This window comes from Primulina huaijiensis, chromosome 12, assembly GCF_012295235.1.
Source record: "Primulina huaijiensis isolate GDHJ02 chromosome 12, ASM1229523v2, whole genome shotgun sequence".
NCBI classification, from domain to species: Eukaryota; Viridiplantae; Streptophyta; class Magnoliopsida; order Lamiales; family Gesneriaceae; genus Primulina; species Primulina huaijiensis.
Window position 1 is genome coordinate 2,119,185 of NC_133317.1, and position 23,278 is coordinate 2,142,462.

The following is a 23,278-nucleotide window of genomic DNA, read 5'->3' on the forward strand; positions in this document are numbered from 1 at the left end:
ATCAATCTAAGCGCAACACTAATGATCTGCATGTATTATTTTCACGAAAAAAAATTGAAAAAAGAATCCGAACAATTACTAGGAAATTGTTTGGAGCCATGATTGGTCGAGTATTAGATTTTTAATATTTTTCTTTTTGGGAAAAATAAATGACCAAGAAACCAAATTTTATATTTATATATATATATATATATAAAAATAAACATCTACTTATATCTATTTTTTAAAAAATACATTTAAAAAATCAGATATTTTAAATTTATACCTTGGCATATGATAGGATCCGTATGCAATTGGATTCATAAATAATTCAAACCGTCATAGTTTGTTCCCGGGGTAGATTTGTAAATTCAGCAAGATATAATATAATAATAATAATAAATATATAAATGTAACACGCTTTTCACCTCAATGTAACACGCTTTTCACCTCCCCAATTAACAACATAGTTATACCCCGCCCTCCTTCACTATATCCGTCGCGCTTCAAACTGCCCCGGCGCATTCTGGCAACCTACGAAAAATGAAATACACTCACCCTGTAGCCGAAGCCAACGAGACGAGCCCCTTTGGCTCGCTGACGCCGGAGGAGTTCTACACGCGCCACTCTGTCGACCACGGTTCTGCTTACATCACCAGCAAGCAGAACCTCAAGCTCTTCACCCAGTGGTGGACCCCCATACAGCAGCAAACCCCGCTCAAAGGCATAGTATGCGTGGTGCACGGGTACACCGGAGAAACCAGCTGGTTCCTGCAGCTCACATCCGTGCACTTTGCCAAGCACGGATTCGCCGTGTGCGCTATCGATCACTTCGGCCACGGCTTCTCCGAAGGCTTAATTGCTCATTTACCGGACATGAACCTCGTTGTGGATGAATGTGTTTTGTTCTTCAACAGTTTCCGCGCGAGGTACGAGCCGGATTTGCCGGCGTTCATGTACGCGGAGTCGCTTGGCGGTGCTATTGCGTTGCTGATAACGCTTCGCCGTGATGGAATTTTACCGGATAGGAAGTTCGCCGGCGTCGTTTTAAACGGGGCTATGTGTGGGATTAGTGATAAGTTTAAGCCACCATGGCCATTGGAGCATTTCCTTTCCCTTGCTGCGTTTTTGGTTCCGACGTGGTGCGTCGTGCCTACTCGCGGCTCCATACCCGGTGTTTCCTTCAAGGTAACCTTTTCCCCCACTTTTTAACTTTGTTATTTTAGTGTAGTTTGGTTTCTCGACGGAATCTGATTACTGATAGGATGTGATCACGAATGATGGATAATGTTTGTAAATCATCCAATAGAAGCCATGATTTAGAATTTGGTAGATTATTAGGAAAACTGGTTGTGTCGCTTTAAAATTTCGAATCGCCGGAATTTATTTGGTTAATTAGTAGGGATGGCCTAAGAAAGTGGCGAATTTTATTTTATTTCTTAAGATTACATACGCGTGGTCTTGCTTGGCCGTCCCTATTTATCAAGGAGAATTGGAATGGACATTTTGGATGAAATTGAAAGATCAATTCTCCGTAACTATTTGCAAAATCTGAGTTATAGAAAATCTTTAGACTAATTAGAATGATAATGTCGACTATTTCATTAGATACGAACGCTTTATGGATTTGTATCAACTTAGTTCCAAACACGTTCTTGGAGAAAGGAAAATATTGTATGAATTTACCGTCGATTTTAAGACTTGGTAGGAAAAAGAAATTGGAGGCAATAAAAGGTCACTCCGCGACATTTATATGTAATTTTGTATAAAAATGACTGAGCCGGGAGGCCACTTTTTTAAACAATTACACGTAAAGCTGACGGTTTAGATGAGGGACTGCTGTTCAAAGTTCAGACTTCGGTCTCCTATGCAAACACTAACATTAGCCTAAGAAATTCTTCCCTCCTGAGTTTAAGTAGCATGTGTGACATGTTTTCATATGATTCTTTGTTTAAAAGGTCGAATGGAAGCGAAAGCTGGCATTTGCAAGCCCTAGGAGGCCTTTGTTGAGGCCTCGTGCAGCCACTGCACAAGAACTGTTGAGGGTATGCAGGGACTTGCAAGGGAAGTTCCATGAAGTTGATGTGCCATTTCTGATTGTGCATGGTGGGGAAGACATAGTGTGTGATCCGGCTTGTGCAGAGGAGCTCTACAGCCGCGCGTCCTCCAAGGATAAGACCCTTAGGATCTACCCTGGAATGTGGCACCAGCTAGCGGGAGAACCAGATGAAAATGTGGAGCTTGTGTTTGGGGAGGTTGTGGATTGGCTGGTGACAAGATCTGTGCGTCGCGGTTAATGGTGGGGATGAGACGGCTGGATGGTTGTGTGGCTATGAAATTCTTGTAACTAATAAATTGTGTTGTTTCATAAATCACCCTCATCGTCACCATCGATATTCTATTCTGTTCTACTTCGGTTTATTGAGGACTTTGAACATCTGTTAGTAGTGAATGTGTACTTGAGGGGATAAAACTCTACGAGCTCCCAATATTTGACTTTTCTAGGCCAAGGATAGCCATTTCCTCTTAACCCGAACCAAATAACAGAGGGGGTGGACGAGATTTTTTATCAATTAAATAAATAGGTAATCGGATGTGAAGAGTTATTGGATATAAAGATGGATGCAAGTTTTAAAAAATCTTACTCATATCTGATACGAATATCCAATTATATATATATATATATATGATTTTTCGGCTATAATGTTATTAAATGATATTAGTTGGATGGAATGAAGAAAATTATTAGTATAGAGTTGATGTTCTTTTTGTAAGATAATGATGTTATTATAAATTGTTTTTAATATTTTGTTGTTTTTTCATAATATTTAATTTACTAATTTTTATATTTATTTATTTTTATTATTATCGATAATTTAGTAAATATTCATAGATAAATCGAAATAATTCAAATTTGAGAAATTATAATTATAGGTGGTAATAATATATTTGGGTAGGGTTTGAATATTCAATTTTTCATCATGTAGATGTCGATGTTGATGAAATTGAATACCTAATGTGGATGAATATGGAGATTAATATAATACATAGGGATGAAATCAATGATATGAAATCATGCTAGTAGGTCTCATGTGAATCCGTGAGACGGGACAACCCTACCCATATTCACAAGAAAAAGTAATACTCTTAGCATAAAAAATAATACTTTTTCATGGATGACCCAAATAAGAGATCCGTCTCACAAATATGATCCGTGAGACCGTCTCACACAAGTTTTTGCCCATACACAAACCTAACCCATTGTCATAAATAAGTTTATATTTATCTTAATTTGATAAGTTTAACATCATGAACTTGGATCTAAATTCACACAAATACTTGCTTAATAGGATGAATGTTAAAATTTATATATATAACTTCTAATAACTTAATTCATCTGACTCGGAAGACATGACACTCTTGAAATTCACCTAATTTTTCCAGTAAGAAAAGTCAAGAAATCTGAAAAATATCATTTCAATTCATCAATCACCAATTTATTACCGAGATAGTTTACAAAATAAACTATGACATGATTATTTGCTGAATATTTTAAAAAATATTTGACCCATTTTTCAACAATAAATACAAATATACATGAAAATTAATTTTTTTTTAATCATTAAAGTGTTTACTCAATATATAATACTTCAACTGTCACAAATTATTTTTGTTTGTCTCGAATATGTGTTTATATCAAGTTTCTAAAAAGCGTGAAGCGTCCCGAAGCATGGATGTCGAGCTCCAAGCTTTTCAAGCTTAAGCGTGAAAAAACGTTTTTTATTTTTAGTGTAATTGTAATTATCTCAAACTAATAAATAGATAAAATAATACATAAATATGATAAATTTAAGTCTGATGTATTAATTATCATATTTATAAAAACATAAAAATCTCAAAAATACAATTTTTATTTATTTTTGCAACTAGACCACATTAAAAAATATTAAATATTTGTCAAATCATTGTCAGACACGCTTAATCATAATTAAAATATAATAATAAACATCTAAATTATAAACCTAATTTATTATTTTAAAATAAAAAGGCATACCTTCAAAATAAAAAAGTTAAAAATAAACAAATGCGATTAATTATGATTAAACACGCTTAATTAAATGCCTTAATTATGCTTAATTCGATCAAATTACAAGTTTGACGGCTTTTTTTCAAAACGGAGCGTTTTTATCGAGATTCAAGCTTAAGTGCGTTTAAGCAGAACTTAAGTGAGCTTTTTAGAACACTTGTTTATATCATATTTAACAGTATTTTTTTACTCTTTAACTAACATACTCATATAAACTTATTTTTAAAAAACGTGCAATCATTTTTTAATAAATTAAATAAGAATAAAATAAAAAATTTGTTTGTAAATTATTTTTCTAATGATTTATTTTAATCTATGTAAAAAATGTTCTATATAATTGTAACAAATAAGATTAAAATAAAAAATTTGTATGTAAATTGTTTTTCTAATGATTAATCTTAATATGTGTAAATAAAAATTAAAAAAAAACCCATGCCAGTCTTGTATCATCCTCGACGTCTCCGTTTCGGACGACGACTTACGTCCTCAGCATGTAAAAGTCAAAGGTACTCAGTAGTACACGTGTCAATATCCTATTTGTTAAACATTCAACTCAACCAATTATCAAAGTCCACGTTTAACTGCTCTGACAACGTGGTGTTCCTGAACCCTCGATCCCCGGCACAACCATTTTCCGATCTAACCATAAGAATTAATAAAAAATCAGCAGTTTTCACTTTCGGTCACTTTTTATCGTCCATTCCTTCCCCCGTCGATTCAAGTATTACACCCATAAACTAACGAATTCTTGAGAATTTAGGTGTTTTTTTTTGTAATGGCGATGAAATCTGTGATGATTCTTTCAGTTTTTCTGTACTTGGTTTGCTTCAGTATAACTATACAGTCGTCAAAACCTGAGGAAGATGAAGATCTCACTTTTCTTGAGCAAGACGAGAAAAATTATGCCGAATCATCTGATTCAGCTCATCCCTACAGCCATCCGAGAGATTACGAGAATTATGACGATTTAGAGGAAGACGATGATTTGTCGACGTACACGGACGATGATGGCAGCTACAGTGCGCCGGAGGTGGACGAGACCCACGTGCTGATTCTGAAGGAATCGAACTTCAGCGAGTTCCTTCAGAAGAACAGGTTTGTGATGGTGGAGTTTTACGCGCCTTGGTGCGGGCATTGTCAGGCACTGGCCCCGGAGTACGCAGAGGCGGCGGCGGAGCTTAAGGATGAGGAAGTGGTTCTGGCGAAGATTGATGCCACGGAGGAGACGGAGCTGGCGCAGAAGTTCGATGTGCAGGCGTTTCCTACTATTTACTTCTTCGTGGATGGGATTCAAAAACCCTATACTGGGCACCGCACCAAGTAAAATTTGACTTTTTGTGTATTAAATGAATAATTTTTAAACTGCGTGTGTTGTTCATCGATAGAATTTGATTTTATTATCGACGGAAATTTGATGATTTTAATTGCTTTTCCAACTGTGATATTGCAAATATTCGATAGCTTAGGTTGCAAGACATTTTCTAATGTAATAATTTTTGTTACAGAGATTCTATTGTTTCTTGGTTGAAGAAAAAGATAGGACCGATATTGCAAAATATTACAACGATTGAAGAAGCACAAAGCATTCTGGCATCTCAAGACATATTAGTTTTGGGCTATTTGGAAAGTTTGGTGGTATGGTTATCCACTATTTCTAATCTTCTTGGTTGTCTTTCCTGAGTTTAAAGAGGATAATTGACTTTAAAATTAGCAAAATTTCAAAATTTTAGTTAATTCCCTCGGTATGAAGTTCATTCATGATTCCTTCAGTGTGGGTCTGACATGTCATGACGATAATCAATGTGCTTTGGAAAAATTTCTTTTGAAGTGAAGCAGCACTGATCAAACCATGAATTTGTAGGCTTCGGATAGTGAGGAACTTGGTGCTGCCTCAAAGCTCGAAGATGATGTTAGCTTTTACCAGACAACATCTTCAGATGTGGCAAAACTCTTCCACATTGATCCTCTCATCAAACGTCCAGCTTTGGCTGTAATTAAAAAAGAAGCTGAAAAACTTAGCATTTTTGGTGAGTTCTCCTAGTCTCTTTCTTTGAGAACTTAACCTCATATTGTAATCATGTTCATTATTCCGTGGTCGTACAGATGGCCAGTTCACCAAGTCAACAATAGCAGACTTTGTATTTGAGAATAAGCTTCCGCTTGTCACCAATTTGACACAAGAGAGTGCAAGACAAGTGTTTGAGAATCCGATCAAGAAACAGGTATCATAGGCCGATCCCACATTAACAGTAGATAAGAAGAATTCTATTTTGTGTTCGTTGCATTTATTTATTTGTAGGCTGATTTAATTTTGTTCATTTTTTTTTATCACAGTTGATACTTTTTGCCGCTTCCAGTGATTCGGAGAAATTTTATCCAATATTTCTAGAGGCAGCAAAAACTGTCAAGGGAAAGGTGACTACAGTCTTTATTAGCATGCTTCAATTAACAGATTATTTGCACACTTCTTCTCTAGATCAGAATCTACAGTATCTTAGTCTAACTTTTAAGAGTCGCGTTCTTTTCTTATTATGTCATTACCTTCTAAACTTTGGAGGTTGGGTATCCCTGTATTATTTTTTTAAAAAAAATAAAAATAAAAATTTGTGGGTGAAAACTGAAGCATTTTTGTATCTGATTACTGAATAACTCTATATTTCTGTAAGAACTCTCATCTTGTTCCTTTGGTTTTGTCTTCTATCTGGTCTGATTTGTTTTGAATACCCGTGCTAAAATTTTCGATGGAAGAAATTTTGCACTATTAACATTGTATAATATGATAAGCCAAATGACCATGATATTTTATTTAAACAGATTGAAGCAAATTTCAGTTTCTTTCCATATAGGTTCCTGCTATTTGGTTCTATGCCATTTCCTCTCCATTCATTTTCGCTCATGCTAACTTGTGTTAGCAGATAAATTTTTTAACTGTGAATTGTTTTATTGAATCTATTGCAGCTTCTATGTGTTTATGTGGAATTGGATAATGAAGATGTTGGGAAAGAAGTCTCCGAATACTTTGGAGTCAGTGGAGCCTTTCCAAAGGTAATGCCTCTGTCTAAAAAAAATCGAGATATTTGGGGGAATAACTTTGGTCAAACTTTATTTTTAAAAAATAACCTCCTACAAGTGTATTTGAGTGTTTTCAAATACAAATGAGAAGGTAATTTTTAAGAAAACTTTTGACCCGTTGTCTTTGTTGTTTCTTGTCACAACATTTTTTCATTTATTCATTAATATATTAAATAATGATACCTTTATCTGATAACAATAATTTGAAATCCAGGTTATCGCATACACAGGAAATGATGATGCCAGGAAGTTTTTATTGGATGGAGAATTGACCATTAGCAGCATCAAGGTTATTCAATACTTGTTTTCATGGACCTGAACAATTTCACCGTGAGTTGTTGTGGTCTAAAGGATTTTGTTAATCTTGTAGTCTTTTGGAGAGAATTTTTTGCAAGATAATCTTCGGCCCTTCTACAAATCCGATCCTATACCTGAAAAAGTACGTTTCAATTGGTTACTTGGACATTGACGTGTATCCATGAGACATCTGTTCCCACTTTTGTCATTTCTTTTTACAGAATGATGGAGACGTTAAAATAGTGGTGGGCAAGAACTTTGATGAAATCGTGTTGGATGAGTCCAAAGACGTTCTTCTTGAGGTACAAGTCTGCTCATCTGTGATGATGTTATACTCTCAGTAGTATCAACGTTTTTCTATTTAACACCAAGTGCAACGTACAGTAAGCTATAGATCCGAGTACTGTTGCACCTGAACGAACATGTGATGGTCATTAAATTTGTATTTGTTTTGTGGGTTATGATTATTGTTTTGAAACAGATATATGCTCCTTGGTGCGGGCACTGTCAATCTTTAGAACCCATATACAACAAGCTTGGCCGGCATTTGAGAGGTATAGATTCCCTCGTCATCGCCAAGATGGATGGGACAACAAACGAACACCCTCGAGCTAAGGTACTCCCGTTTTGTTTGACGTGTGGTTTCCTGACAACCCGTTTTCCTATTTGGGAAGTTTAAAATATAGATTTCGAGTAAACCTTAATTTAGAAGGTAAGTCCTTGAGACATTAAGCATATACACATTTCTGCATAGAATTCCTGATGCTAATTTCACCGTGTGTTTTACAGCCAGATGGTTTCCCAACTCTTCTGTTCTTCCCAGCTGGCAACAAGAGTTTTGATCCTGTAAGCAGTAGTTAATTTCAATATTCTAAAATCTTCGTTGTATTAGGAATATACTACCATTATGTATCTAAATATAATTCTTTGCAGATTACTTGTGACACCGACCGCACAGTGGTGGCCTACTACAAATTCTTAAAGAAACACGCATCCATTCCATTCAAGCTTCAGAAACCGGCCTCACAACAGAGAACTGCCGCTTCTTCAGATTCTACTGCAAGCTATGAATCGAGCAGTAATGAGGTGAAGGATGAATTATGAGAGGGTCAAAGCACTTTCATCTCAATCTAACAACAGTTTCTGCTTCAGAAGAAACTATAGAGATTCAAAGAGTCTGGTACTGGAATGTGCCGGAAATCCAAGATTTAATTTTTCGAGGTGGCCGCGTAATTTTTTATTTTTACGATATTTAATTCACCCTATAGATGCTGCAAAAACTTGGCCAAAAGTTCGCCATCCCCGTTGGATGCTCCATATTTATTCTCAATGTGGTTAATTAAATCGCCTAGAATACCTGTAGATAAGGTACCTTTTTTCTTTCGGGTGTGACGATAATTTTTCTGAGCGTTGTTCAAAGGTTTCGGCTACATTGCCTGGAATAAAGCTTCCGGATCGTTCTGCTAGCTGACTCTACAGGGTGTAGTCACGAGTCGAGTTCGGTTCAATCTTGAACAAAATTAGCAACAGAGATGAGAGCACTAAGAAATTGAAGTGCCCCATTTTATAATGAAATTTAGGCGTAGTGAGCTTGGGTTGGAACACTTGACGGCAAAAACCGTGCGGAACCCTTCTCTTCCGATCCAGTACACACAAGTGATTAGACTGCATTTTTTGCCAGTCATGTGATTTTTCTTTTAAAAAAATTATGGAAAAAATAAATCATTCACCATCATTACGTCACCATAACGCGATAGGTAAATATGAGCTAATGTAGTAATTTTCAATTTACTCTAATCGGTTAAATCGTACATCTACTCGAGAGATAAATGTCGAGTTAACATAGTCATCTTCGATTCACTCTAATAGATAAATCTCGAGTTAACATAGTCATCTTCGATTCACTCTAATCAATTAAAAGGCATTAGACCATGAAAGAATCTAACTCAGAACTTCCATGAAAGTGAATGAGTATTTTGTCCCTACATTAACCGGAGTTAGTTGAATATAATACAAATAAAATAATTTTTTAATATTTCGATGATGTATTAAATTGTATCCTTCAGTTCATCCGTAGGAGAATGTTATATTTAAAATACCCTTACTTGTAATAACAAGATCATAATAATTTGATAAAATAAAACCTCTTTGGAATATTTTCTAAACGTTGATGTCAAAATATTTATGTTGATAGCTGAATGGATTAAAATTTGAGGCAAATTTTTAAAGGGTCCTACTTGCTTATAATCAGTGTTCTAAAAAACCTCCTTAAGCCTCGCTTAAGCGCGTTTAAGCTTGAAGCTCGGCAAAAACGCCCCGCTTCGAAAAAAGTAGAAAAAAGCGATCAAACTATAGTTTGACCGAATTAAGCATAATTACGGTGTTTAATTAAACGTGCTTAAGCACAATTAATCGCATCTATTTATTTTTTAATTTTTTTTATTTTGAAGATATGTCTTTTTATTTTAAAATAATAAATTAGGTTTATAATTTAGATGTTTATTTTTTAATTTTAATTATGATTAAACATGTCTGATAATGATTTGACAAATATTTAACATTTTTAATTAATATGGTCTAGTTGAAAAAATAAATAAAGATTGTAATTTTGAAATTTTTATGATTTTATAAATTTGAGAATTAATGCATTAAACTTAAATTTATCATATTTATGTATTATTTTATCTATTTATTGGTTTGAGATAATTACACTTACACTAAAGATATTATCACGCTTAAACCTGTGCTAATATCGATTAAGCTTGGAGCTCGATATCCGCGCTTCGGGACACTTCACGCTTTTTAGAACCTTGCTTATAATAAGTATATATATTATATTTTAAAAAACAAAATTAAATATATCTTCTAACCATAAAATTTCTTCATGATTTATTTATTTAAAAAAAAATCAATGCATGGTTCAGATTTGTCTATAAAATAATACAATATGTATTATTGTTAAATATTAGGTATCAATTATTTATTTTGGTTATAAAATGCAGAATTGAAGAGAGACGCTCTGCAAAATACTGCTCTACTTCCCGGCTTCTGTCACGTTATTCATCTTCTTTTTCATTCCTCGTTTGCAATATTAATCCTTTGACCACTTATCCTATTGTAGTCTGCAATCCCTGTCTGCGTACAGACCAGTTCTTATTCTATTTCTAACTTAAAGGATACGGAGACTGATGTATTAGTTGGCGGGAGGATAAATTGTTCAGAAATGGCGTGTATTGGTGTCGATAATGTTAAAAGTTATTCCTTTGGATTGCAAGAACCCAGTATTGAAGCGGATAAATTGAGCTACGAGATTTTCTCGATACTGGAATCCAATTTTTTGTTTGGCTGTGATGATCATAACATATTGGTTCCGAAGCAGCTGACACAGCAGCTCGGAAACGATGTCGTGCTTAAAGGAGAAGATGGCTTTCAGGCAATGAAAGACCAGAGGTGGAAGACATGCATCCTCAGCATAGATGGCGGTGGGATGCAGAACATTCTATCGGGTAAAGCGCTGTCGTTTTTGGAGGCTGCCTTGAAAAGTAAGTCTGGCAATCCAAACGCCAGAATAGCTGATTATTTCGACGTTGCCGCCGGGGCCGGAGTAGGTGGTATTTTCACGGCGATGCTTTTCGCCACCAACGATCAGAACCACCCGATCTTCCACGCCGATGACACGTGGAAGTTTCTGGAATCGGAGAGTGAAAAAACCTGCCACGCCGCAAAAACACGCAATAACAAGGGCAATATACTCAAGCGATTTTTCAGGAAAACCGGCGGCGCTGATTTTCCCGCCACGGGTTTAGAGAAGGCGATAAAGGAAGCTTTCAAGGATGAGAATACCGGGCGCAGCTTAACGTTGAAAAATACTTTGAAACCGGTTTTGATACCTTGCTACGACCTTGCCAGTATGGCGCCGTTTCTATTCTCCCGAGCAGATGCTCTCGAATCAGACAGCTTCGATTTCAACCTCTGGGAGGTATGTATGGCCACAGCAGCAGAACCCGGGTTTTTCGGCCCGGTTTGCATGAAGTCGGTTGATGGGTCGACAAGTTGCTTTGGGGTGGACGGAGGGTTGGCGATGAACAACCCAACGGCGGCGGCTATTACCCACGTGCTGCATAACAAACAGGAGTTCCCTTTTGTGGAAGGGGTTGAGGATATTTTGGTACTTTCACTCGGAGCGGGCGGCCAGGTTCTCGGTGGCAGCTTTGACTATGAGGAGATTAAGAAATGGAGGTCTAAAGATTGGGCTCGGCCGTCGGCTAGGATTTCGGCCGATGGCTCCTCTGAGTTGGTTGACCAAGCCGTAGCTTTAGCTTTCGGTCAGAGCCGTAGCAGCAATTACGTCCGCATTCAGGTACACCGCTTCGCCTTTTAGGTGCTGAATGTAAAATTTTTTAATGGAACTTATCATTTAATTGTATCATTGAAGCTCTCAGTTTACTTTTGAAATGTGAAAAACAACAGATTTTATTAATGGATACAAGATTTAGTTTGGAGGTTTTGGTGAGATTAGACAGGCTGGGGGATGGACTAAGGTAGACATTTTGGGAGAATGCAATTTATTTCAGTGTCCTTGTTATGGAGAGGAACGTGCACTTGAGTGAAGGAAGCGAACAGGCCAGAGAGTAGTGACCAGCAGCATTTGCAGACAGAGACATTGAGAATCGTTTTGTCCTTTGTTTCAATAGGCAATAGTGTTGAGACCAAGATGCCTTTTTGTTTCAAATGGCAAGAATACTCTGATATTTAGATAACAAACAGGTGAAATGAATTGGAGGGTGAGGAGACGAATATTAGATTTTTTGGAAAATTGCATTTAAAACTAGGACTTTTTAAGTTCAGAGAAGATGTAGGGTGCAATTCATTTCGAATGCAACTCAGCAAGAAAATCAAGATTTCACACAATTGAACATTTCTTTTTGTACAGATCTTGTGCTTGAATTAACTGCAAGGGTTTGATTTTTCTTCCTAATCTTGTATTTCGCCTAATTGTTCGGACCACTGGCATAGCGTGGGGTCTATTTACTCCTTTTCTATTATGGTCCAGCACCATAATAAGTTTATCCGTTTTATCTGTTGATTCTCTTCCCAGGTGTATTATAATATATATATATGCATATTGGTGAGTGTGATCTTGCTGAAGTTTATTTATATATGATCTGAATATCATGGAATTGACCAAAAAACATAAATTGTACTGTTAGACCATATGAACACAGTCAGGGGATCGGATAAGTATGGGGAGGATAAGCTAATTAAAACTCGATTGTCTTCTTGAATCTGAGTTGGGAATTGCGATTATACTGCAAGTTCTTGTGTTAGTTACTAGTTATTTGCATTATTATGTTCACAAAAATTTGATAATTATGCTAGGTGCATCTTTTGATAAAATATTAAGGGATGGGACCCTGGCATGATGAATTGCCCCTTATTCTTTTTATTTTACTTTGTTTTTTCACCATGGAAACTTGTCTTGCCATAATCAAAACCTTGGTTCTGATCTACTGCTATGTTAATATTGTTTTATTTTTACAAGGATCCCTATTCGGTATTGAGCTATACTCTCGAGTTACATCCAATCTAATATAGCGTGTTTGCTAACACTCTGACTGAATTTTCTGTCGCAGGCTAATGGAACGAATTTGAGTCAACATGGGTCGACGATCGAGTCATACCTTACTCCTAGCAAAGTGAGAATGCTGATCGGAGCGGCCGATGATATGCTGAAGCAAAAAAACGTCGAATCAGTCCTCTTCAATGGTAAGAGGATAGGAGAGAGGAGCAATTTCGAGAAACTCGAATGGTTTGCTGAACAGCTAGTGCTGGAACATCAGAGGAGAAGTTGTGGAATAGATCCCACTGTTGCATTCAAGCAAGCTACCTCAAAAACTTCTTGAACAATTTCACTTTTCATCAGAAGAGTCAAAAAAAGGTAAGCCCCACACCCTCTTTGACTATTTTATCATTCTTTATCACTAGTATTATATTGTCACTTTACTTTATATTTATTACTTTCATTATTTTGCCTGCTCATGTGCTCTCCTACATTCGAAAACAGTAAAATCAGGCACAAAATGAACTTACAAGTTAGAACCTTTCTATTATTACTTTAAGTAACTGATTATGTTTAGGTGGAACTTGAATTTTTTAACAAGTTACTTGCAAAATTTCAATCTTTTTGGATTCTCTCATTGTAAAATGATGAAGTTTTAAACTAAAGATGTATTTTTCACTCATAAATTACATTTATCCAAAATGTATTTTCCTTCTAAAGTAAAACACACAAAGATTTTGTTGATCCTAACCACTTCAACACATCCGTGTTCTATTTTCATTGCCTCCCGTGGGCTCTATGTTGTCAATTTCTGCTAGTTACAGACATAAACATTGTTTACAACCACCTTTTGGTTGTTGGCATACACTTTTCTCTTTTTCAAGCACAGCGGGGAGATGAAATTTATGGCCAAATATGGAGATATGGGGGTACAACGCTTAACCATTTTGTCTGCTGGCCGACACTGATTGGCGGGGGTTGGGTGGGTTTCCTTTGGGAGATGATCAAATCCTTGGCGGTGAGCCTTCTTGCGACCTCTTCCGATTAACATTTGATTCTTGTTTTGATATTTGTGGAGATTACAATCATATACTTTAGGCTATGTTTGGTAGCCATGATAATCATTCATTTATCTTGCGTTTGGTTTGTTTTTTATTAATCTACAGGCCCTTGATTATAATTAAAAACCCACACTATTTATGTTAATTGTGTGATTAAATATCACTCCTCAAATGGTGTGATAATTAATAATTTTTTAATAGTGATCATGATAAGATTGTATATTGACCATAATACCCTTGAATTGTTTTATTCAATATAATATGAAAATTAAAATTAGTGAAAATTTAATAATTAATATGATATTTAAATTTTTATTATATTTTTTATAAATTAATTTCATATATTTTTATTATTTTCAATCATTTTAAAGAAAATAAATTGTAATGCAAATCTATCTTAAATTAAATTTTTATAAATTTGTAATCTTGTTAATTAATTTTTTATGAAAATAAATATTTATTAAATTCTAATTCATTTTTTTAATGATTTAAATTAATTTTAATAAATGTAAATTATAATTATAAATATTTAATTATCTATCAAATTATTTTAAGAATATTTATAGCTATTTTAAAAAAATAATAATATTGTAATTATTACTAAACTTTATTTAACATTAACATTCAAAATATTATTGNCATTTAGTTATCCTATACTTCAAACCAAACGGAGCCTAATGGTTACTAGTGTCACTCTTGTGGAAAATTCTGTCGTGAAGCCCTTTCCGATCATATTTCTTGTGAAAACTTTGGTTCAATTTCTGATGAATGTTGGTGTATATCTTCGATGCAGGTAAATGAAGATTTATATTGTTGCAAGGAGAACATTTTCAAAAAAGCAAAAGTTTCCCAACCCTAGGGATGGTGGAGTGGCTCGTCCCACCCTGTTGGAAGACCGGAAATGAGTTCCATATATATTGAATATAATTAAAAAAATTTAGTGAATAAACAATAATATCTTTTGTTTTTCGGTCTTATAATTTATATTATAGTTCAATGTGTTTGGGTATAATAGTTACCCTGCTAAGAATGTAAGACGATGAAGATCTCAACAAATATTTTATGCATGTACACATATGATTATTTTTTCCTATGAGAATTAATTTATAATCTAAATACATCATTTTAAAAATGAATTAAGGTTATTTACAATTAAAAAAAGAAATTTTACATTTTGACTAATACAATTTTATATTTTTTACTTGTTGGTTTTTTTTTTAAAAAAAAAAAATTAAATAATATATTTTATTAGATAAAACTGCGACATCTAATTAAATAATCCAACTCTCATAGGTTAAGCTATATGTGTTATGGTATCATGACTATCAGTTTGATTAAGACCATGCCCAACCACACTCCTAATTAATGAAATTAAAATAACACATTAACCAAATAAAAAGAGTGGCACGATCACACGTATGCATATAGCCCTCATTGTCTTAAAACGTGGAACTCGACTTCGTTATCTTTCTATGTAATTTTTAAGTTAAACGTAATAACTTACAAATCGTATCAATCAAGTATATCGTATCGAGAAAATACAGAACATTTGACTCAAATAAGAAAATATTAGAAAGATAAATCAAATTCATAATCGTCATTAACTTAATAAGATACACGTATAAGTTTCATATTTATGGTTTCCGTATTATTATATCTTTTAAAAACCAGTTAGGCAGTTGAGATAACTCAATCGATAGTGAAATTGTTTAATATGATTAATCGATTTTAACAATAGCTAAATGCAAGTTTCACATCAAAGTCAGCTAGCGTTCAGAACTAATCAACTAAGCAAAAGTTGATAAAATGTAAATTTCAAATCAAAGTCATTCTCAAAACATAAGCACAAAGGGGAATGGCTGCCAATTTTCTATTCGTCACATTTAAATTAATGGTGATTATTTGATAATAATGTCCACTTCCCCATTAAATTATTGAGAGAGAAGAAGATGTTGGAACAAACCTTAGCCAATTGTTTTAATTACTTTATTCCATTAGAATTAATGGCTAATTTTTTTGATTAATTTTGTTGTCTTGCTATTTTCAAGAGTAATCACATCCAACCACTTGCGTCTTCTAATTCTCCTTCTTTGCTGCTGCTAATGTCCTCTACTTTATACCATCCAAATAATCTATAGAATAATAATAACCAGAAATATACAAACTTATGAAAAAAAAATTTATTTTTATGTAAAAAGTATTATTTTTCATGATAAGTATAGTCTATGTCGATCTTCTCATATATATATTTTTTAAGAGTTGAGTTCTTGTGAGACANAATAGTCATGCCACGAGCCAGCGCATTTATATAATAAACCCGAATTTGTTTGTGGTTTAATAGAGAGCCATGGGATAAACTTTAGCTTTATCTTTGTTTAGACAAAAGCTTATCCTTTTGAATACGTTTATTTATTGTGAGGACTTTCGGACTTCATATTCTCCAGTCAATTATAAATAAAGATAAATAATATGATGCTTATTAAAATATCTGAATAGGACGTGAAACTATATTGAATAATTAATTATAACAAAAAAATTTGTGAGATTGTTTCGCAGATCAATTTTGTGAAACGAATATCTGATCTGGCATAATACATGAAAAATATTAATTTTTATGTCAAAAATATTAATTTTCATGGGAAGTATGGATCGAGTTGACCAGGCTCATGAATATAGATTCGTGACTTCGTCTCACGAAATACATATTCGATAATAAACGTTTAGTTGATCGATCAAATTTGGAATAAGATGCTAAATTACAATTTTATCAATTTGTTAAAATTAAGTAATAATATAAGTATAGAAAGACATCAGTAATAATATTGTAATTTTAATACCATATGAGATAAATAATTAATAATTTGATTGAACTGAGATAAATTACACTAAACTAAGTATTTAATTGGATCTGATTATCAATACATCGAATATTACCAAACGTGACCTTATATGATTTAAGATTACGATATATTTGGTGGGTCGATTTTAAAAAAGAGTTTTTAATAGTACAATCGTTCAAACCGACAAGGTTTTTGGACAATGATGGATGATTATGACTTTACATATATGGTTTTGTTTAATCAACAAAACTTAATCATGTCCATTAAATCATTGAGAAGACTAACAGAAAAAGAAATAATAAAGCAAAAGGGTCGATAATTCATAGAAAGAATAATAGAATACATAATGTTATATTATTTTTTATTATATGATATTATACTGTTATAAATTTCAGTAAGCTATAAGCAGGTGCAAAAGGGGAAAAAAAAGAGGATGAAAGTTTTAAATTTTTACTACACGAGATATTGTCGTGGTCCAATTAACGAGCATGTTTATGCTATATTTGAAATATGATACAATATATTAATTTAATTATCTGAATTTAAAATAAAAATATATAAACTTAATATTATATTAAAACATAAACAATTAGATATTATCTAAAAAAAAAATTTATTTGGCCAAATTTCACATAAAAAATAAGGTCAATATATAAAAATCTTGAACTGGTCAAATCATGGATGGGGATACCGAAACGAAATGGCTATGGGATTGAAATTGACAATTTAAGTAACATCAATATCAAATTTTAAATGGACCCAACAAATCAACAATTGAATGTATAAATTGATTTTTCCCCTCGAAGTAAAGTTTTGGCAAATAAGTGAATATAAAGTGTAATTTTGAAAGCTATTCTCATGTTAATTATTTCTCCATTTGATATTCCACCCTGAAAATGTATCGGGGAATCACAGACAGAAACTTAGAAAGATGACAGGCATAACCTATACAAAAAAAACACCCTATACTTATTTGTATGCCACAAGATCGGTTGGTTTTTGTCCTAATTTGATCAGATTCATCCATGTAGAACTCATCATTATGCTCGCTGCCAGTCATGAAAGTACCTGGTAGAGTTTGAACAAATGATGATTAAACTTGGGACAAAAAATGTCTCAGCCGGTCATCAAATAAAGGAAACACTAAATCATAAACATTCATGATTTGCTCCTGCAAATCCACTGCCAAACTCGAAGCCCTTCGTTGCAGGTAGTGACAAAGCAGCTTTGCCCAACTCTGCTTCAAGTTTGTCAAAGACCGGAGAATTAACCAAGCCCCTGAAAAGATGCAAACGGGTGCTCAGATGCTTTTTGGAGAATTATCACAGAAATGAAGAACAGCTCCATTTAATATGCCATTATCAGTTGAAAAAATTCCTTTGAAACTTTTAGCAAACTAGCAAAGTTAACCCATTAATAATTGTTGTTTCAAAAGAAGAATGTAAAAATGTTTCCATCCTACGGGTGGACAGTCTTCTGGAGAATCAATTCTAGGAAGATTTCAATATCTTCATGAGTACATTGATGAAATTGCACCATTAAGTTCTGAACTAGACAACGAATGAAGACTTGTTTATGTGCTTACATGATGCCCTCTTTGATTAGTATTGGGCACTTCTATCTTGATTGGAGCTCCAGTGGTTAACCCTGAAGTAAGTAATGATATGTCACTACATTTTCCAGAACATTACAAGCATTACATGTCTAAATAATAACGGCACAGAAAGAAAAACATAGAGTTCAAGGTATCCTAGTGAAGAACAAACCATCAAATTAAAGTTCCTGAAGATATTTTGCATGTGTCAGTCTCTTTTCTAGGAGTAGTTATTCTGCTACTTAGCTTCCCCACTTTTCGTATTTTGGTTTGTATTTTTATGTGCTTGTTTTTCAAAAAAAGTTCGATTCTATGGTTTCGAATCTTTTGATGTCTTCCGTCGCCGGCTTCTTGGGTGGCTTCCATTTGTGCCTGCTGGTTTTACTTACTAACATGCCGCCACCCTTTACAAAAATTTGCAAGATTCAAGATTACAAGTAGGTAATTATATCTTTTGTCAATTTTTTCCAATCCTTCTTTTGAACCCCTTTCGTTCCCAATTAAGCTCTTTTTTCTCCTTTTTTTCTTAACAGTGGCGAAAAAGAACGTTGTATATTGCTGGAGAAAAAGAAGTTTGAGATGATTGCTACTAATTTTTATGTTTCATTTTTTTTTTTTTGGGAATTATGATCTTATTATAATTTCTGGTTAGTTATCTCTTAGTAAATGTAAAGAATAATTTACGGAAAAATTCTCTGACTTTGGAGTGCGATCACTTCCGTACTGTTAGTTTAAAAAAAATGTAAATGGTATGTGTATCAAAAATGTTTCTATTATTAATATCGTGAAAATTTTGTAAAGTAAAAGAATAAGCTATAATTATTATTTGAAGGTTCATTTATAATAATTGAAATATTTTTACCATGTTATTTAAAACCATGACTTTTATTTCTCACACATAAAGAGTATACATAAAACACTTTGATGAATTTTATTATTGGTTACCCAGGGAAAAATTAAGATTTTGATTATGTAAGTTAGACTTTTTTTTTATTTTAATCATGTAACTTATCAGAGTTTGGATTTCATCTCGTAATTTAGATTTTTTTTTATGTTTGGTTCTTTTTTTCTCCAAAATCTCTAAATTCAATAAACTTTATTTATTTGACCGTTATACTCTCCAATGCGATTTATGCTGCCATAGTAAAACATGTTTTAAAATTTACTTAAGCAAAATATAAAAATTTCTCACATTTTGAAATAGTTGGCTTTGTTTTGGTTTATTTTTTCATCTTATCTTTGATCAGATCGATTATCATATGTGTAACAGAGAGTTTATTTACATCTTATGAGCAGATAATTGATGTCAAATAAGCCATATTCGGGTAATTTAGTGATTTCGGACAAAAAAATCAAAACCAAAAATAATCCAAGTTCAAATACTAACAAGTTACTTTACTAAAATTAAAAAAAAATACGTCGACTTACGTAATTAAATCCTAATTTTCTTCCTTACCCAACGTCCTGACTCCTGAATTATAAAAGTAATTAATGGCACTAATCAGAAAACCAATTGCAAGCATCATTTAATTAATTTGGTTATATAAATTTATGTTTCATGAAAATAAATATTTTCTATAAACATCAGAGATTATGTTTTTAACTCTCATTTCAAAAAGATAAAAGAAAATGAAAAAAAACTAAAATCAGTTCATTGAAGAAATCACAATGAAATCCATTTGTGTGGCAATAACTTTCTTGGTCGTGATTTCTTGCCCAAGCTTCGGATATGGAAGCACAGTCGTCCTTACATGTGATGAAGCTCAGTGTGCAGAAACATGCAAGGAGGCTTATAAACAATATTTGACAAAATTTCGTTAATTTAGGGAGAATATGCGACTAGCTATGTGCACAATCCTACCAAAACAAAAGAAGTCGGGTCGCGAGCTTTACGAGCTTGGCTGTTTAAATTCAGATATTGATCAGGTCGATATATATTATTGAAAGTTTGAATTCGTCAAATTAACCAGTTAATATAAGGTAAAAGATCTAAAAAAATAAATTTAAATATTTCTACAGTTTTGAAAAAAGAAAAGCTGGACATGATCTATCTATCATATAAAAGCAAAGATTGCAACAACATATTAGAAATATTTGGCCTTTGTTTTTTGGATGCATGCATACTACAAAAGAAAGCAAGGAAAATATTATATTTAGTTGTCGCTTTAGCTAATAAAGTTGGTTCCTTCTGTCATCCAACCATCTCCACCTACAAAACACAGCCACATCATGTCACTTTAATTCAAAATTTTGAATTTGATGGGATTTATTTTTGTGAAACTAAATTTCTGGAAAAACAATTTTGGAGTAAATATTTTAAACCAAATATCATTGTAAAAAGTATTTCCCACATTTTTGACTTACCAATGGAAATCCCATCTAGGTTGCACTTTGGACATGCGATTATGGCCGTAAGGGTAGTCGGTCTCCGCCCTCTTAGCGTTCTGAAAGGCGCAACATCCTATGGAGTAGATCCCGATTAGGAAAACAAGCATCACGATGTTCAACACCGCGAGTTTGTGCCAATCCCTACGCACGTTTTCGAGCACGCCGGCCTTGCACGAGTCACACTCGTAGCACAGCACGTTCGGGGCGTTGTTCCATCTGTAGCAGTCTGCGTCCTGGGCTGTCGTTGTGGCTGTATAGTCGCATGATGTTGGTGGCTTGCAACAGCCAGACTGCATTCATATTTGTATCGATATCGATTGTTCGTAAGCTAAATGCATAAATTATTTCCTTGGTTTCATGGGAAATTATACATGTTAATCTGAAATACATATTAATTATATAAACATGGTTTGTGGAGAGAGTTAAAATAGCTTGTTTGGAATAATAAATTGAGCAAAGCGTTTAATACTAATTTGAAGAGTCACAAATAAACATAGACTTACTCAGATTAAATAATATTTAAGACATTATTTATTATTATTTTCTTCCAAGAAGATCAAGAAATCTTTAAAACTGTTTTTCTTTTTTAAACAAAAGATGTTTAAAACTTATAATTACACAGAATTAAACAAGCCCACCTAATAACTAAAAGACACAAAAAGAAAAATGCTATTATTACCTGAACTGGAGACATATCTTTAGTCAAATAATCATAAGGAGTCCACGAAACAACCTGACCGCAAGTTTTGGACCCCAAAATACAGCTCGTAACAGTCATCCAATACCTCGGATCCTCAATCCTTTTCCTTAACCATCCCGAATACTTGTCCAGATGATACTCCTGATATATCCTCCCAGGCACTTCAATACCGCCTCCCGGGCTCGTGACGACGAATCCGAAGATCGTTAATCCCATCAAAGTTGCTATGATCAGCAGCATGATAGCCAAATAAACCCAAAGTGCCCACGCAACATGGAAGCATGCACCTATGAATCCTGCCAATGATATTATCAGGACTATGAAGCCTACCACTAGAAGGGGTGTTTGGAGAAAGTTTTCACAGGTCGTGCTGCTTCTCGCCATCCATAACCCGGCCCCGATTATCGGTATCGAAGCTAAAAGGGTGAAGAGGTTGAGAAATCCTATCACTGCGTTGCTGAATCCGTACATGGGTTGTATGCTTTGTTTTTCTGTATTTTAGAGGGTGGTTTTCGAGTTCTGGTTCTTGTATGATTTGTTTGCTTTACTAACTTTATCTTTAATGACCATGGCTTTATCAAAGCGGAGGGTAGAGGTGATATATATTTTGCGAATTTTAAAGAATTTCGATTATTTTTTTGTATACATTGGAATTGTTTGTATATGTATAGAGCTTATAAAATCATATTTGCACCATGAATTCTCATTTTTTAAATCAAGCAATCAACAAAACGATTCTTACTTTTTTTAAAAAAATAATAAACAATAATAAAGCATTTTTTATTCATGCGAAATAACCGATTTAAGAAATTCTTTTGATTAATTGTATAAAAAAAATTCATAACATGATCTATAAATATTATATTTTTAGATACAAAAAAAAAGGGACACGTTCAAATGAATTAAATTCCGGATGTATTATATACCAAGCTTTTTCGTTTACTTTTTATGGCATCGGAGTGAGTGAAAATGGGGTTATTTAATTTAATTTAATTAGCTTTATCAATATATCTTCCTGCATGGGGTGTTGAAATAATGTTACTTAAGCTGGTGGCTTTATGCTTTTTTTGCTTTATGGATTGCTTTCGATCGAATAATGTATAGTGTGATGGCCATCCACACATTGATTGATATAACAAAAGGGCCCTTAATTAAAGACTAAGGAAACTTTCGTGGGAATTTCTTTGCGAACGAAAAATACAAAGTTTAGTAATAAAAAAAAAAAGAAATTAATTATATTAGTTCGGTATAGTTTATAATTTTTATATTCGAAAAAAATTGGTTATAAAGCAGTACTCGTCTCCTAGAAACAATTAGAGCAACCTTATCATCCACAAATTTGATTGAGATGACAAACTTATATTCTTGTTGCTAGCTAATGGAATAAAAACGTATCGAATTCTCTCAAACAAAATTTTTTTTTTTTTTAAAAAAAGAAAACATATTCTCTATATTGCATGGTTTTTCAATCTCAAGCATAAAGTAATTATTGATATTTCAAAATCAAGTATATATAAATGTTCCGCAATACATGCACTTGATTTCTTTTTTCAAATGAAATAGTATATGTTTTCCTTTCCAAAATAATATTTGCAATTCATGTTTTATACACACACGCAAAATTATAAAAATATACATTCTTACAACAATATACCATGAATTCCTACATAAACATAACTCTTAACTAAAAAGTTATTATA

The 23,278-nt window shown here is 33.5% G+C and overlaps 4 protein-coding genes across 6 annotated transcripts; 3 read left to right on the top strand and 1 right to left on the bottom strand.

Moving 5' to 3' along the window:
• Positions 1-442: 442 nt before the first annotated feature.
• On the top strand, positions 443-2,479 carry LOC140990618 (caffeoylshikimate esterase-like). The gene is made up of 2 exons (XM_073460396.1): positions 443-1,167; positions 1,938-2,479. Exons 1-2 carry the CDS (start codon positions 523-525, stop codon positions 2,274-2,276), a joined length of 984 nt encoding a protein of 327 aa, XP_073316497.1. The 5' UTR covers positions 443-522; the 3' UTR covers positions 2,277-2,479.
• Positions 2,480-4,564: 2,085 nt separating this feature from the next.
• LOC140990561 (protein disulfide isomerase-like 1-4) lies at positions 4,565-8,901 on the top strand. Its single transcript, XM_073460297.1, has 12 exons — positions 4,565-5,386; positions 5,572-5,701; positions 5,928-6,093; positions 6,170-6,288; positions 6,401-6,481; positions 7,025-7,111; positions 7,353-7,427; positions 7,509-7,577; positions 7,657-7,737; positions 7,917-8,051; positions 8,225-8,281; positions 8,369-8,901. The coding sequence occupies exons 1-12, from the start codon at positions 4,842-4,844 to the stop codon at positions 8,537-8,539; spliced, it is 1,716 nt and encodes a 571-aa protein (XP_073316398.1). The 5' UTR covers positions 4,565-4,841; the 3' UTR covers positions 8,540-8,901.
• Positions 8,902-10,392: 1,491 nt separating this feature from the next.
• Positions 10,393-15,141, top strand: LOC140989198 (patatin-like protein 6). Of its 3 annotated transcripts, none has more exons than XM_073458330.1 (3): positions 10,393-11,794; positions 13,062-13,373; positions 14,850-15,140. In XM_073458330.1, exons 1-2 carry the CDS (start codon positions 10,659-10,661, stop codon positions 13,336-13,338), a joined length of 1,413 nt encoding a protein of 470 aa, XP_073314431.1. In that variant the 5' UTR covers positions 10,393-10,658; the 3' UTR covers positions 13,339-13,373; positions 14,850-15,140. The 3 variants fall into 3 exon arrangements, with proteins under 3 accessions (XP_073314431.1, XP_073314433.1, XP_073314432.1); XM_073458331.1 differs by having other exon boundaries at positions 10,397-11,795; positions 13,069-14,013; positions 14,850-15,141; XM_073458332.1 differs by lacking the exons at positions 13,062-13,373; positions 14,850-15,140 and adding an exon at positions 11,932-12,208 and having other exon boundaries at positions 10,393-11,795.
• Positions 15,142-20,479: 5,338 nt separating this feature from the next.
• Positions 20,480-22,192, bottom strand: LOC140989484 (tetraspanin-6-like). Its single transcript, XM_073458680.1, has 3 exons — positions 21,558-22,192; positions 20,855-21,168; positions 20,480-20,699 (listed from the first exon to the last, which is right to left on the bottom strand). Exons 1-3 carry the CDS (start codon positions 22,047-22,049, stop codon positions 20,660-20,662), a joined length of 846 nt encoding a protein of 281 aa, XP_073314781.1. The 5' UTR covers positions 22,050-22,192; the 3' UTR covers positions 20,480-20,659.
• Positions 22,193-23,278: the final 1,086 nt, after the last annotated feature.

Bases quoted from the DNA above. Each gene is read 5' to 3' on its own strand.
- LOC140989484 (XM_073458680.1), bottom strand. From the start codon at position 22,049: ATGTACGGATTCAGCAACGCAGTGATAGGATTTCTCAACCTCTTCACC. The intron at 21,169-21,557 runs GTAATAATAGCA...ATATGAATGCAG, and splicing joins AAGATATGTCTCCAGTTCAG to TCTGGCTGTTGCAAGCCACC. The intron at 20,700-20,854 runs GTAAGTCAAAAA...TGTGTTTTGTAG, and splicing joins CCTAGATGGGATTTCCATTG to GTGGAGATGGTTGGATGACA.
- LOC140989198 (XM_073458330.1), top strand. From the start codon at position 10,659: ATGGCGTGTATTGGTGTCGATAATGTTAAAAGTTATTCCTTTGGATTG. The intron at 11,795-13,061 runs GGTACACCGCTT...ACTGAATTTTCT, and splicing joins AGCAATTACGTCCGCATTCA to GTCGCAGGCTAATGGAACGA.
- LOC140990618 (XM_073460396.1), top strand. From the start codon at position 523: ATGAAATACACTCACCCTGTAGCCGAAGCCAACGAGACGAGCCCCTTT. The intron at 1,168-1,937 runs GTAACCTTTTCC...TTTGTTTAAAAG, and splicing joins TACCCGGTGTTTCCTTCAAG to GTCGAATGGAAGCGAAAGCT.
- LOC140990561 (XM_073460297.1), top strand. From the start codon at position 4,842: ATGGCGATGAAATCTGTGATGATTCTTTCAGTTTTTCTGTACTTGGTT. The intron at 7,428-7,508 runs GTTATTCAATAC...TTAATCTTGTAG, and splicing joins TGACCATTAGCAGCATCAAG to TCTTTTGGAGAGAATTTTTT. The intron at 8,052-8,224 runs GTACTCCCGTTT...TGTGTTTTACAG, and splicing joins ACGAACACCCTCGAGCTAAG to CCAGATGGTTTCCCAACTCT.